This window comes from Cervus elaphus, chromosome 3, assembly GCF_910594005.1.
Source record: "Cervus elaphus chromosome 3, mCerEla1.1, whole genome shotgun sequence".
NCBI classification, from domain to species: domain Eukaryota; kingdom Metazoa; phylum Chordata; class Mammalia; order Artiodactyla; family Cervidae; genus Cervus; species Cervus elaphus.
In genome coordinates this window covers 6321539-6338431 of record NC_057817.1, presented here as the reverse complement: position 1 = coordinate 6338431, position 16893 = coordinate 6321539, and the positions used below count along the sequence as shown (strand labels likewise).

Sequence of the window (16893 nt, the reverse complement as noted above, 5' to 3'; positions counted from 1 at the left end):
AGGAGATCCAACCAGTCCATCCTAAAGGAGATCAGTCCTGAATAATCACTGGAAGGACGGATGCTGAAGCTGAAGCTCCAATCCTTTGGCCACCTGATGTGAAGAACTGACTCATTGGAAAAGACCCTGATGCTGGGAAAGATTGAAGGCAGGAGGAGAGGGGGACAACAGAGGATGAGATGGTTGGATGGCATCATCGACTCAATGGATATGAGTTTGAGCAAACTCCAGGAGTTGGTGAAGGATAGGGAAGTCTGGTGTGCGGCAGTCCATGAGGTCGCAGAGTCAGACATGACTGAGCAGCTGAACCAAACTGAATAAAAACCAATCCACATACTAAAAGTCTAACCCAAGATACAAGTCTATCGCCTGTACTACAGAAACAGTCTCCAATTGTGCTTGTTTCTCTTTGTACCCTTGTTTTCCTATACTGCATTTTCACCATAATAGCAAGAGCAATCTTCTACTGTTTTCTTTTCAAAGGACTTCCCTTGTGGCTTAGCTGGTAAAGAATCCGCCTGCAATGTGGGAGACCTGCATTGGATCTCTGGGTTGGGAAGATCCCCTGGAGAAGGGAAAGGCTACCCACTCCAGTATTCTGGCCTGGAGAATTCGATGGACTCCATAGTCCATGAGGTCACAAAGAGTTGGACATGATTGAACAACTTTCACTTTTACTTTTCTTTTCAAATCATAGTTTGAGATCATGCCACTTACTTGCTTAAAATTTTCCCATGGTTTTGCCAATTATGTAGAGTAAACCCCCAAATCCTAACTTGGCCAATGATATCATATTTGGTTTAGTTGTCACCTAACTTTCTACCTCTAACCATAATCATTCATTTATCAAACACGCTAAACTCATTTCAAGCTCAGAGATTTTATAGTATGTGCTCTCGCTTCTACCTGAAATATTTTTTAGCCATCTCTTCATCTTTTGGCTTTCAGCTCAAAAGCCACCTCCTTTTACAGATATCCTATCTATATTCTGGAGAAGGAAATGGCAAACCACTCCAGTATTCTTGCCTGGAGAATTCCATGGACAGAGGGGCCTGGCGGGCTACAGTCTGAAGGGTTGTGAAGAGTCAGACATGACTGAGCGACTAACAATACTATCTATATTCTATAGTAGTTATTCCCTATTTATTCTATGGCATATTTCATTATTTAATTAAATATCACCTGTTTACATGTTCACTTGTAAGTCTCTTCCAAGACTACAAACTAATCATGGTCAGTCTTTATTGTTCTTCTTAGTGGACAGATCAACTTTTAAAAGCTATTCCATGTAGTTGATATCATCCCAATGCTTCCATTTTGTAGGACTGAAAGAAGCCTAAAAACTTTTGCCATTACTCTAAATTCCAAATTTGTTTTTCATGCCTATGTTCAAAGTCAGCAAAGCTTCCATTTAGGAAGTGGCTTTCTGAATCTAATTCGACCTACACTCACAGCTCTGTTGTTTTTCCTTTCTCAGTTCAGTTCAGTTCAGTCGCTCAGTCGTGTCCGACTCTTTGCGACGCCATGAATTGCAGCAGGCCAGGCCTCCCTGTCCACCACCAACTCCCAGAGTTTACTCAAACTCATGTCCATTGAGTCTGTGATGCCATCCAGCCATCTCATCCTCTGTCGTCCCCTTCTTCTCCTGCCCCCAACCCTCCCAGCATCAGGGTCTTTCCCAATGAATCAACTCTTCGCGTCAGGTGGCCAAGGTATTGGAGTTTCAGCTTCAGCATCAGTCCTTCCAATGAACACCTAGGACTGATCTCCTTTAGGATGGACTGGTTGGACTTCCTTGCTGTCCAAGGGACTCTCAAGAGTCTTCTCCAAAACCACAGTTCAACAGCATCAATTTTTCGGCGCTCAGCTTTCTTCACAGTCCAACTCTCAAATCCATAGAGGACCACTGGAAAAACCATAGCCTTGACTACCTTTGTTGGCAAAGTAATGTCTCTGCTTTTTAATATGCCACCTAGGTTGGTCATAACTTTCCCTTCCAAGGAGTAAGCGTTTTTTAATTTCATGGCTGCAATTACCATCTGCAGTGATTTTGGAGCCCCAAAAAATAAAGTCTGACACTGTTTCCACTGTTTCCCCTTTTTAAGGGAATACAATCATCAATTAGCAATCATTATTCTGTTTTCCTTTCTTTTTTTGGCTCAGTCTCAGAAGCATTTTATTTATGTATTAAGAAGTTCCTTCTTAATCCTAGTATGTAGTTAACTTTTCTTGGCATGTTGATTAGGATATTTTTTTCACTTCAATTATTCATTTTAACATTATTTATAGTATCCTATTGACCTGTAGGGAAACGTGAGGCTTTCCAATAAAGTTCTCCAGAAATAGAGGCTATTTTGGAAGGTAGTTATTTCCCATTACTGGAAAATTTTTGGGTATAGGTAAATAATTACATGGCAAGTGTTAACAATTCAAGTTTCATATGGATAGCTTGACTAGAAGACTTCTGAAATACTTTTCCACCTCTGAGTTATTATGATTCCTTGTAATTATGAGACTAGCACCAACTAATAATGCAACCTCCAGAGGGTAGTCAATTAAAAGAGTCCTTCATGTTATAAAACTTAGGTGCTCTGGATGTAATTCTTACAACATACATTTCAACATATCTTATTTTCTTTTTATAAAAATATGGAAATAAACAATTTTAGAAAATAATTTAAATCCTAATCAGCCTAGGTACTATGAAATAATATCAAACTTAAAACTCCCTTTGGAATTAATATTTGGCTATCTACAGGTAAAATTAGTATGCCTAAATTATGACTCATTTTAGTATAGAATTAAAAATATTTCAATATAAACTCTTTAATTGCTATCTTATAATTAATTCTTTTATAGTTCACAAAGACATTTAGAAGAATATGTTGAAAGCTCAGTCATATGGTGCAACCAAACTTCTAGGGAGGCTGGAATCCTTTAAAAACCCCCAATTTATTTTAATATTCTTTAAAAAATGTAAAGGAACTTACCCCGGTGCATAGTTGCATATGAAAAGTGCTGCCTGTTTAATGCGTCCAATACTTGAACATAGAGTAACAGCACAACCAACTTTGTAAGACCTGTCCCAAACAAGCTAAAATAAAATTTTCAAAGAAAACATATAATTTAATTCTAAACATTTACTCTGCCATAGCATAATCAATAGTATATTCAATACACACAGAACTTTAACCAAACCAATTCAAGGTATATGAACTATTCTTCATTTGGATGCAGGCAGAAAATTACCATGAATTTAGTTAAGCATTTATAAAACTGTAATTAGAGAAACATTTCAATAGGTTCTACCAATACTGTATTCTTAGGATAAAAAGTCTGAGAAAAAAACTGATCCAGAATAAGGAAGGAAGGATCAATTTTCAACATTTTGTTAAATCTGAGAGTTCCAGGTTATTGGCAGAGAGGAAGAGGGATATGAGAAGAGAAAAAGCCTTGGAAGAATGGAAGTCATGAATAGAAAGAAGAAAAAGAGGGGACAGTAAGATTATAGACGAGAAGGAAAAGAAATACAAGAGTAGAAAGTAATTGAATGTTGCAGAATTTTTCTTTTCTTTTATTGAGGAAATTCTACTATAAAGTAAAATAAAGTCTGGGCTTTTCATTAAAAAAAAAATGAGTAGAAGAGCTGGTTCCTATAAAGTAATTTCTTGCAAGACAGGTCTTGGAATGAAAATAGGAAAACAAAGATATTCCAGAGCCAGAAAATAATTCCTATGTGTCTTTAATTGTCCTGATACTTTTAAGTGAAGAAAGACAAACATTGTTCTGTTAACCTCTGTGGAATAGGAAGAAACCATTTGTTTTCCTTTTCTCTATAACTATTAGCAATTTTAAAAGTGTGTGACTCCAAAAGAAATAGAGCAATGCATTAAAAGAATACAGAATAGAATGTCTGCAGCAGTTGAAGTTAAGTCAAATGCAGGAGATGAAAGTGTCTAGGAAACTTAGATTCAAGGAGGAAAAAATATAGAGGAGTAGGTCAGGGAGGAGACTTGGTTATTTACTCGAAGTACTGAAGTCATATAAAGGAGTTTAGCTTTGACATGAGTAAGATAATAGAGAGCCTCTCATTTTCTAGAAGAAAGAATTGATCAAAAAATTTTCTGAAACATGATTCATTTGATGGAACAGAAAGACACGAGTTCAACATGAAAAAATTCCACAATTTTAAGTTCTACATCAGAATTGACTGATTGAAAAATAATCATCTTTTAAATGAGCTTGGAAGTTAATTCAATAGTTTCTTGATTCCTGATACAAATATTTAATGAAGACCTAAATAATGTCATGTTAATGTGTTGAGAATACATGGATGAGAAGACAAGGTCCCTGCCCTTTGCATAGTGTTAGATTCATACATTAATGATTATGAAAAATATAATATATAAAATAATAAATGTATGCACAGGAAATAAAAAGTGGTTCAGCATTCTTGGAGTACAAAGTATAAGGGTGAATTGTTAAATATGAGGCAGGAAAATAACACTATGTATTTGCAATTAAAATGTTTTCATACATATATATACCATAGTATGTGTACTGATTCATGCAAAAAAAAAAATCAAGTCTCTTATTTATGTTTAAATAGTCAATAAACTAGAACTAATTTTTATTTACTGTTTACTTCCTTTTTCAGCATGTGTTATTTTAGAAAGTTACCTTTCATCTTTGGGTATGGAGATTAGATTTATATATTTAAAGGAATGTTTTAATTGTATGGTTCAAGCAAATGGAAGAAACTATGAACATTCACAATATCTAGGACTAATCAGAATTTTTATTCTATTCGAGGTAGTAATTTTACCATTTGAATTTATTTATAAAATCGAAACAATCAATAAGAACTTAGTAGTAAAGCAATTAAGGAGTCAACAATTAATAATATAAAATTAGATACCTGTAGATAGTTAGAACAGTTATCAGAGCAACTGTTCCTTTCAAAATCGTACTTTTTCCTCTGCTCAAACCAACTTCTGATAGCAATACTTGCAGTAAATTCATTTTCAGGGCCGACCCATATATTTTCACCAATACCATTAAATTTAGGATGGGCCATATATAGTTCTTCTAAATGAGTATTACGCTCAAACACACATTTTTTCCCCCATGCTCTAGCAGTCCGTGACAAAGCTACATCCCAAGTCTGAAAAAAAATGCAAAAGGCAAAGAAAACAAAATAATAATAATGAAGGCTTTTTCATTATTTAGTTTATAATTTAGTTTATAATTAGAAATAATTATTTCATTATTTTCATAATTTAGTGCTCTAAATTATTTTCCTTGAATTCTCATAGTTAGACTTAAGGAAAACAATTCTTATTTTGTGCCTATGAGTCTGATTTGTGGAGTTTATTAAGGAGGAAAAGTGTTTTGAGATAATTATAAATGAAAAAACTATTTCCTGAGATGAAGGCCTATGCATATTTTGTAATTAGAAAGTCAGATTGTTAGATGATGCAAATGATTATAATATTCTTACCTGCAGTCTATTCAGAAAATGCATATTTTTAACCTCATGCTTTCTATACATAATAATACAATAATTTAACATATTTAAGAACTATTTATTGAGCACTGATTATATGCAAACTGTTGTACTTTGAGGAATAAAATGAAGTCAACATAAATTTTGTCCTCTAGTTGCTTATTGTTATTAGAACAACCTGGGATAATACATACCTATATATATACACCTACATGTATATATAATTTTAACATATAGAGGTAGTTTGTCAATATTATACAGGAGGTACATGTAAAGCTTTATGGATGTTTCCAAAAATGTGAGAAAATGTCACAAGATGCTGCGATCTTCCATTTATGGAAACATCCAAAAATGTGCACTTCTGTCATATTTAGAGGCTTAGTATGATGTTCATTGTTTAGTTAAGGACAAGAACAAAAAAAAAACAAAAATACAAAAACCAATAGTTCTAAAACCAACATGCTAAAAATGTACGTTACAGTATATTTGAAAATAAAAATTTCTAAAAACATTACTAAGATTTCCTTAGAGTTTTCTTGGTTAGTTTCATAGTTTAAACAGAAAGTATATTATAGAAAATAAATCAGGCTTTTAGCATATCCCCTGCCTCCCACACTATTTTCTTTCCCAAAGGTAATCATTGTTCTATCTCCATGTACATACTATCCAAAATAAGATATGTTAGGGTATTTTAGATGAATATTTTATGATTTTTGTCCTTACACTGTTTTAATCATACCACACACAATATTATTGGCCTGCCACATGCAGTTTTCACTCAGAGAGATTATTCCTTATTAGCACAAACAGATCTAACTAACTTTTTTTAAACTCTTCATAGTATTACATAGTGTGGCTAGGAGCATGTAATAAAGGTTATCATTCCACTATTGATGGCCCTTCTGATTCTTTACCATTTACAGACAAAGCTCCATGGACCATCTTTCTACTACCTAATTTTGCATATTGCTTACACAACACACCATATGCTTATAGTGCACTAATCACTATTCTAAGTGGGTTTTTTTTCATATTGAGATATAATTGGGACACAGCCCTGTATAAACTTAAGGTGTATAGCATAATACATGGGCTTCCCTGGTGTTCAGCTGGTAAAGAATCTGCCTGCAATATGGGAGACCTGGGTTGGATCCCTGCATTGGGACAATACCCTGAACAAAGGAACGACTACCCACACCAGGATTCTGGCCTGGAGAATTCCATGGGCTGTATAGTCCATGGGGTCACAAAGAGTTGTATAATACATCATGAAATGATTATCACAAAAAGTTTAGTGAACATCCATTACCTCATGCAGATATAAAATAAGGAGAAAAAAAAATTTTTCCCTTGTGATGAGAACTCAGAATTTGTTCTTTTAACACTTTCAGATAACATCAGCAGTAGCAATTATAGTAATCATTAGGACATTACATTCCTAGGATTTATTTACCTTAGAACTGGAAATTTGTACTTTTTTACCACTTTCATCCAATCCCTCCCCTACCCTCAATAACCACAAATCTGATCTCTTTTTCTATCAGTTTTTTTTTTAAAGTATAATTGACATACAATATATATCAGTTACTGGAGAACAACATAGTGGTTTGACATTTCCATACATTACAAAATGATCAACACAACAAGTCTAGGTACATCCTGTCTCTATACAAAGATATTACATTACTATTGACTATATTTTCCATGTAGTACATTTAATTTCCCTTACTCATATGTTTTGTCACTGTAAGTTTGTTAATTTTCCTCACCTATTTCACTCATTCCTTGCCCTCTCCTCTAGCAATCAATCATCTGTTTTTCTTTTTATCTGTGGCTGTTTCTGTATGGTATTTGTCTTTTTCTGTTTGACTTATTTCACCTAGCATAATACCTTCTAGGTCCATCCATGCTGTCGCAAATAGCAAGAATTCACTCCTTTTTTATGGCTGAGTAATATACCATTGTATATATCATATCTTCTCCATCCATTCCTCTATCCATGGCCACGTAGGTTGCTTCCATTTCTTGGCTATCGTGAATAATGGTGCAATAAAGGTGTAGATACCTTTTTGAATTAGTGTTTCCTTTTTTCACCCTTTGGAAAAATACCTAGAAGTGGAATTGCTGCCACTGGAATATTTACTGTCATGGTTCTATGAGTTGACTTTTTCCTTTTTTCTTTTTTTTCAGATTCCAAATATAAATGATACCATGCAGTATTTGGGGATCCCTGGTGGCTCAGTGGTAAACAATCTGCCTGCCAATGCAGGAGATGCAAGTTTGATCCCTGGGTCAGAAAATATCCTGGAGAAGGACATGGCAACCAACTCTAGTATTCCTGCTGGAAAATCCTATGGACAGTGGAGCCTGGCAGGCTACAGTCCATGGGGGTCACAAAATGAGTCAGAGATGACTGAGCAACTCAATTCATTCCAGTTGCTCAGTCGTGTCCGACTCTGCGACCCCATAGACTGCAACAAGCCAGGCCTTCCTGTCCATCACCAACTCCCGAAGCCTACACAAACCCATGTTCCACTGTGTTGGTGATGCCATCCAACCATCTCATCCTCTGTCTTTCCCTTCTCCTCCTGCCCCCAATCCCTCCCAGCATCAGGGTCTTCTCAGCTCTTTGCATCATGTGGCCAAAGTATTGGAGTTTCAGCTTTAACATCAGCTCTTCCAATGAACATTCAGGACTGATTTCCTTTAGGATGGACAGGTTGGATCTCCTTGGAGTCCAAGGGACTCTCAAGAGTCTTCTCCAACACCATGGTTCAAAAGCATCAATTCTTTGGTGCTCAGCTTTCTTTATAGTCCAACTCTCACATCTATACATCTATACATGACTACTGGAAAAAACATAGCCTTGACTAGATGGAACTTTGTTGGCAAAGTAATGTCTCTGCTTTATAACATTTCTTCCAAGGAGTAAGCATCTTTTTATTTCATGGCTGCAGTCACCATCTGCAGTGATTTTGGAGCACCCCAAAATAAAGTCTGCCACTGTTTCCACTGTTTGCCATGAGGTGATGGGACTGGATGTCATGATCTTTGTTTTTTGAATGTTGACCTTTAAGCCAACTTTTGCACTCTCCTCTTCCACTTTCATCAAGAGGCTCTTTAGTTCTTCTTCACTTTCTGCCATGAGGGTGGTGTCATCTGCATATCTGAGGTTACTGGTATTTCTCCCGGAAATCTTGATTCCAGCTTGTGCTTCATCCAGCCCAGCACTTCTCATGATGTACTCTGCATATAAGTTAAATAAGCAGGGTGACAATATACAGCCTTGACGTACTGCTTTACCTATTTGGAACCAGCCTGTTGTTCCATGTCTAGTTTTAACTGTTGCTTCCTGACCTGCACACAGGTTTCTCAAGAGGCAGGTTAGGTGGTCTGGTATTCCCATCTCTTTTAGAATTTTCTACAGTTTATTGTGATCCACACAGTCAAAGGCTCTGGCATAGTCAATAAATCAGAAATAGATGTTTTTCTGAAACTCTCTTGCTTTTTCAATGATCCAGCAGATGTTAGCAATTTGATCTCTGGTTCCTCTGCCTTTTCTAGTTCCAGCTTGAACATCTGGAAGTTCACAGCTCAACTAAACATCAACAAAATGTAATATCTGTCTTTATCTGGCTTATTTCACTTAGGACAATGCCTTCAAGTTCCCTCCAATTGCTGTAAATGGCAGGATTTCCTTTTTTGTCATGGCTAAACCATGAGATGTCCATTGTCTGTATACAGACTGCTACTTCTTTGTTCATTCACTCATTGATGGACACATAGGTTGTTTCCGTATCTTCGCTATTATGAATAATGCTGCAATGAACATAAGAGTGCATACATCTCTGTGATATTCTGTTGTCATTTCCTTTGGATGCAGCTATCTAAGTGTGGTATTGCTGGATCACACAAAACTTTAAAAGAAGTTTTTTTGAGGAACCTTCACACTGTTTTCCCAAATTGTTGCATGAATATACATTTCTATTAACAATGCACAAAGGTTCCCTTTTCTCCTCATTCTCACAGACATTTGTTTTCTCCCGTCCTTTTATTTATTTTATTGAAAGATAATTGCTTTACAGAGTTTTGTTGTTTTCTATCAAACCTCAACATGAATCAGCCATAGGTATACATATATCCCCTCCCTTTTGAAATTCCCTCCCATCTCCCTCCCCATCCCACCCCGCCAGGTTGATACAGGGTCCATGTTTGAGTTTCCTAAGCCATACACAAATTCCCACTGGCTCTCTGTTTTACACATGGTAATGTAAGTTTCCATGTTACTCTTTCCATACATCTCACCCTCTCCTCCCCTCTCTCCATGTCTATATTCTCCATGTCTGCTTATCCATTGCTTCCCTGTAAATAAATTCTTCAGTACTATTTTTCTAGATTCCATATATATGTGTTAGAATAAATCTTTCTTTCTGACTCACTTCACTCTGTATAATAGGTTCTAGGTTCATCCACCTCATTAGAGCTGACTCAAAGGCGTTCCTTTTTATGGCTGAATAATATTCCATTGCACATGTGTATCACAACTTCTTTATCCATTCATCTGTCAATCGACATTTAGCTTCCTTCCATGTTCTAGCTATTGTAAATAGTGCTATAGTGAACAATGGGATACATGTGTCTTTTTCACCTTTGGTTTCCTCAGGGTATATGCCTACGAGTGGGATTGCTGGGTCATATGGTGGTTTTATTCCTAGTTTTTTAAGGAATCTCCATACTGTCGTCCATAGTGGCTGCATCAATTTACATTCCCACTAACAGTACAAGAGAGTTCCCTTTTCTCCACACCTTGTCCAGAATTTATTGTTTGTAGACTTTGTGATGATGGCCATTCTGACAGATGTGACGTGATATCTCATTGTACTTTTGATTTGCATTTCTCTAATAATGAGTGACACTGAACATCTTTTCATGTGTTTCTTAGCCATCTGTATATCTTCTTTGGAGAAATGTCTGTTTAGCTCTTTTCCCCACTTTTGATTGGGTTGTTTTTCTGGCATTGTGTTGTATGAGGCTGCTGGTATATTTTGGAAATTAATCCTTTGTCAGTTGTTTCATTTGCTATTATTTTCTCCCATTCTGAGGGTTGTTTTTTCACCTCGCTTATAGTTTTCTTTGCTGTGCAAAAGCTTTTAAGTTTAATCAGGTCCCACTTGTTTACTTTTCTTTTTTTTCTGTTACTCTAGGAGGTGGGTCATAGAGGATCTTGCTTTGATTTCTGCCATCGAGTGTTCTGCCTATGTTTTCCTCTAAGAGTTTTATAGTTTCTGGTCTTACACTTATATCTTTCATCCATTTTGAGGTTATCTTTGTGTATGGTGTTAGGAAGTGTTCTAATTTCATTCTTTTACATGTAGCTGTCCAGTTTTCCCAGCATCATTTATTGAAGAGACTGTCTTTGTCCCATTGTATGTTCTTGCCTCCTTTGTCAAAAATAAAGTACCCATAGGTGCATTGCTTTATTTCTGGGCTTTCTATCTTGTTCCATTGGTCTGTATTTCTGTTTTTGTGCCAGTACCATACTGTCTTGATGACTGGAGTTTGTAGTATAATCTGAAGTCAGGAAGGTTGATTCCTCCAGCTCCATTCTTCTTTCACAAGACTGCTTTGGTGTAAAGTTAGGTTGTCTATTCAATGGTTTTCTTGAGGTAGCATTGTATTGCTATAAACTTCCCTCGTTGAACTGCTTTTGCTGTATCCCATAGATATTTAGTTGTCATGTTTTGTCATTTGTCTCTAGAAATTTTTTGATTTCTCTTTTGATTTCTTCAGTAACCTGTTGATTATTTAGAAATGTGTTGTTTAATCTCCACGTGTTTGTGTTTTTTACACTTTTTTTTTCTTGTAATTGATATCTAGTCTCATAGCATTGTGGCCAGAGAAGATGCTTGATACGATTACAATTTTCTTAAATTTACTGAGGTTTGATTTGTGAACCACGATGTTGTCCACCCTGGAGACTGTTTCATGTGCACTTGAGAAGAAGGTGTATTCTTCTGCATTTGGATGGAATGTCCTGAAGATATCCATGAGATCCATCTCATTATTTATTTATTTATTTATTTTAAGAGATCCATCTCATTTAATGTCTCTTTTAAGACTTGTGTTTCCCTATTAATTTTCTGTTTTGATGATCTGTCCACTGGTGTGAGTGGGATGTTAAAGTCTCCTACTATTGTTGTGTTACTATCAATTGCTCCTCTTATGTCTGTTAGTGTTTCTCTTACGTATTAAGGTGCTCCTATGTTGGGTGCTTAAATATTTACAATTGTTATGTCTTCCTCTTGGATTGATTCCTTGATTATTATGTAGTGTCCTTCCTTATTTCTTGTAAACTTCTTTATTTTAAGGTCTGTTTTGTCTGATATGAGGATTGCTACCACAGCTTTCTTTTGCTTCCCATTTGCATGGAATATATTTTTCCATCCTCTCTCTTTCAGTCTATATGTGTCTTGAGGTCTGAGGTGGGTTTTTTGTAGACAGCATATATATGGGTCTTGTTTTTGTATCCATTCTGTCAGTCTGTGTCTTTTGGTTGGAGCATTGAATCTGTTTACATTTAAAGTAATTATTGATATATATGTTCCTATTTCCATTTTCTTAATTGTTTGGGGTTGATTTTGTAGATCTTTTTTTCTTCTCTTGTATTTCTTGACTATATAAGTCTCTTTAAAATTTGTTGTAAAGCTGGTTTGGTGGTACTGAATTCTGTTAACTTTTGCTTATCTGAAAAGCTTTTGATTTCTACATCAATTCTGAATGAGATCCTTGCTGGGTATAATAATCTTGGTTGTAGATTTTTCCCTTTCAGTACTTTAAATATATCCTGCCATTCCCCTCTGGCCTGCAGAGATTCTGCAAAAGATCAGCTGTTAAGCCTATGGGGTTTCCCTTGTATGTTACTTGTTGCTTCTCCCTTGCTGCTTTTACTATTCTTCCTTTGTGTTTAGTCCTTGTTAGTTTGATTAGTATGCATCTTGGCATGTTTCTCCTTGGTTTTATCTTGTATGGGACTCTTTGTGCCTCTTGGACTTGATTATTTCCTTTTCCATATTGGGGAAATTTTCAACTCTAATCTCTTCAAAAATTTTCTCACACCCTTTCTTTTTCACTTCTTCTCCTGGGACCCCTATAATTTGAAAGTTGGTGACTTTGATATTGTCCCAGAGGTCTCTGAGACTATCCTCAGTTCTTTTCATTTTTTTTTTTTTTACTTTATTTGATTCATTCTTCTGCTTCAGATATTCTACTACTGATTCCTTCTAGAGTAGTTTTCATTTCAGTAATTCTGTTGTTTGTCTCTCTATCTCCTGTCTTTCTTGATGTGAGACATTCTAACAGATATGATGTGATATTTTATTGTAGTTTTAATTTGCATTTCCTGGATGATTAGTCATGTTGAGGACCTTTTTATGTACCTGTTGGCTAAAGCTATAAAATTCTTAGAAGAAACAAAGGGGACATGTTTCATGACATTGGATTTGGCAATGATTTCTTAGATATGCCACCAAAAGTATAGGTAACATGATAAAAAATAGATGAATTAATCTTCATTACAATGAAAAACTTTTGTGTATCAAAAGATACTATTAACAGAATGAAAAGGCAACCTATGGAAAGGGAGAAAACAGTTGAAAATCATGTATTGTTAAGATATTTTATCTAGAATATATAAAAAATCCTCTCTCTATATATATATACGTGTGTATATAATATATAAAGAATTCTACATATGTAAAGAATAAAGATGTTCAACCTAACATCATTAGGGAAATGCAAATCAAAACCATAATGACATGACTTCACACCACTTATGAAATAAAAAAAACAAACAAACCAAAAACCCAGAAAACAAGTGTTGGCAAAGATGTGGAGAAATTGAAACCCTGTGTATTGCTAGTAGGAATGGGAACTGTGTAGCCACTATGAGAAAGAGAATATCAGTTCTTCAAAATTAAACAGAATTTCTACCCATTTTGGCGATTCCATTTCTGGGTATATAACCAATAGAAGTGAAAGCAGGGTATTGAAGAGATATTTATTCACATACCTATGTCCACAGTAGCATTATCCACAATAGCCAAAAGGTGGAAGAAATTCAAGTGTCCATCGACAGATGAATGGGTAAACGAAATATCATATATCCATAAAGTGAAATATTATTCAGCCTTTAAAAGGATGGAAATTCTGACACATGCTACAGCATGAACCCTGAAGACATGCTAAGTGAAACAAGACAATCTCAAAGAAAAACACTTCAGATTCTTATATGACATACCTGGAGCAGTCAAGGTTTCAAGACAGAAAAGCAAAATGGTAGTTGCCAGCAGCAAGAAGGGGATGGGGAGTTAGTGCTTAATTGGTGCAGTCTCAGTTGGGGAGGAGGAAAATGTTCTGGAGATGAACAGTGGTAGTGCTTGCACAACACTGTAAATGTATATAGAAATGTACATTTAAAAATGGTTAAAACCATAAATTTTGTGTTATGTATATTTTATAATTAAAAAAACCAATAAAATTTTCAGTTTAAAAACAAGGTAGAGCAGAACTACTAGGTTACATACAACAACAGCATGGACATGGGCAGGAGACAGAATTTGTGTGTTGTAGTATCTTTTTAATATTCAGAAGAAGGTTATAGATGTTGCTTAATTTTGGACTTTATAAAGATATACACTAAAATGTTGAGCATAACGAATGAAAATAAAATGTATGATTTCCAAACGTGTCAAGGCAAAGTTCTAAGTAGAACATACTATTATGATAGACTATATTATTTACTGGTTATTATTTATATCCTAGAAAAGCTAAGGGAAAAATAGACATCAACTTTTAGAAAGAACAGAAGGATAAAATTTTGACTGGGGCTTTAAACTGTACCCAAAACACTATTCCTTCAAAAATGTTCACATATGAAGATATATACGGTAGGGACACAAATTATTCTCTATGCTTTAAGTTTGAAATAAAATTTTTTGAGATTAAGAATACAAAATCTATTAAAAGTTGTATTAAAAAATTTTGTGATTATTCATTATCAGGAGGAAGGTCACTGTTCAAACTTGAAAGAAATAAAAGTAATCACAAAGTGTGAAAGGGTGAAAAAAATATATATATATATATCACTCTCAAATATTCTCAAATTCTAACTAAATTCAAAAGATAAAAACTTTACCTTCAGCAGATACAATACTAGTATATTTATATAAGAAAATATATAAAGAGAAGAAGAAACTTAATACAAAAGGTAAAGAAAATGACCAAGAAAGAAAAAACTATGTCCAATCAAAATAAGGCTTTAAAATTAACATTAAAGGAACGTTCCCTTTTTATAATTTATTAGTTTATCAAAGAATTGAAAACACCCAGTCAGTCAGATGTGGTGAAAACAGAGTAATTCTACACTTTTAATGTTTGCTTACATTGGCACAGTCCTTCAATACTGTATTTCCTATGTATCGTCCACATAGAAAAAAACCATTCTTTTTCACATTCCTGGAATTTTTCCTAAAGAACTAATCCAGAAGGAAGAAAAGGCTGACATCTAGGAAGACGGTCCTTGCGATATTTACAATGTATATTGGAAGCTCCTAATTGCCCTGTAGTTACTTAATTAATTGTGCATTCCTTTTTAATGACAATCATGAAGACTCCACAGCACCAAAGGAAAAGCTGATGAGATATTATAAAGAAATAGCGGGAAATGCAACGGAGAAGTTAGAACAACAACGTTAGAGAATGCAAAATCAGGTCTGGTCTAGGAAGACGTGAATGAAACACCCTCTAGAGCGCAAAATTTAGGCTGGATACCAAAAAACTCAATAGCCATGATAAAAAAATATTTTAAAAAGGCAAAACTGGTGTGAAAACATCCATGGTAAAACTTCAGAATTTTAAGTAAAAACCGAATCTGTCTTCTCCCTTGCACTATCCTGAGCGGGGCACGCGTGTCTCTCCCCAGTTCAAGCTTAAAGATCCTGGCTTTGCTTAAATTGATACGATTTTCATCAAGAGCAGTTTTGCATTGATTTTCAAATTAAAAAACAACACTGCATTAAACTGTCATTTTCTCGAATGGAAAGTTCCCTTAAATCTTGCACCTTAGGCGAGGAGCTCTACTCACCCCAGTCCCAGCCCTGTGCAAACCTTTGCTGACGAGAATGCGTTAGAGTGATAGTGGTTTTCATTTCTTGAATGGGTAAATTTTACGTGTATTTTTAAATCCAAACTCTTAAGTGTGGTTCCCCACAACCTTCAGCAGAGCAGTGGCCCAAACTCTGCGGCTGAGGGGGCGCACCCTGCAGGGGTTGTCGGAGGTTTAGGCAACCGCCTTAGGGCCTCACCATGAAGCGCATGTTAGCCGCTCGGGGCAAGACGTTGCCCCGGACCTCATTGTGGAGGTTCACGTACTCATTGATAAACCTTACGTCCTCCTCGTCAGGCAAAAGATTCGCGTTCAAACCGGAACCCAGCAGTAGCAGCCAGAACTCACATAGCCACACCTTCCAAATGCCCGTCTGCGTCAAAGGAAACCATCGGGCGTACCACTCCACGGAGAAGCGCAGGGCCGCCATAGTCCACCTGCCGCGGACAGGCCAGTGCGCACGCGCAGGCTCGCCCCGGCGGCCTACCAGTCAACGCGGAGGGGCGGTGCAGGCAGCGGGCCCCGCCTCTCGGGAGCGGGGAGGGGGAGAAGTATCAGCAAGAAGCAAAACAGCGAGCGAAGACTCGTGAAAACCATCTGCAGAATTACCCGAAACAGACGGCTGAGGTACGAGAGTGCAGGTTTTTCTCTAAAGTAATGTTGGCAAATATCTAGAATCGGTTTTTGAGAGCAGATGATGTGTCATCCTTTATTAATGAGTCGACTACAGAGTAAATGTCAATTGCTGAGTAAATAACCTGAGTAATTTGCGAATTCTGTGCTACTGATGAAAATTCAGTCGAAAAACAGAAATCCTTGCTAGTTATGTTGGGATTTTAGTGCAAGATGCTCCTTTTATTTCCATCCTGGGGAAGAATATCCTCTTGTAGACCAACTTCCTCATTGAGATTTTCACAATGTTTTAATGATCCTTTGTGGGAAACTGCAGGATAAATGAGAAGAGTGGAAAGCTCAGCAGGTAGGGGCTAGATTAGGGCTCATCGAATTCTCATAAAGTTGAAGTATTTTCTTTTTTTTTTTTTTCCTTCCTTCAGCATGTATAGACAGTCTGAAATATCAATATCATCTCTGATAAATTGTCATGATAACCGTCGACAACACTTTTTTCTTTTTTTTTTTGATTTTCATTTGTTTCAGACAAAAATGGCTAGTGTCCCAGCGATTCTTTTTAGCTTCATATATTTTGCTCAAGAAAACTTGCTTT

General features: G+C 36.0%; 1 protein-coding gene across 1 annotated transcript in view; it reads right to left on the bottom strand.

Moving 5' to 3' along the window:
• The window catches only part of GLIPR1L2 (GLIPR1 like 2), a 31568-nt gene extending 15470 nt beyond the window's left edge, over positions 1–16098 (bottom strand). The window contains exons 1-3 of the mRNA XM_043890968.1: positions 15868–16098; positions 4919–5164; positions 2991–3094 (exon numbers count right to left, since the gene is read on the bottom strand). Coding sequence (XP_043746903.1) covers positions 2991–3094; positions 4919–5164; positions 15868–16098 — 581 coding nt within the window. The remainder of the gene's footprint in view (positions 1–2990; positions 3095–4918; positions 5165–15867) is intronic.
• Between the last annotated feature and the right edge of the window lie 795 nt (positions 16099–16893).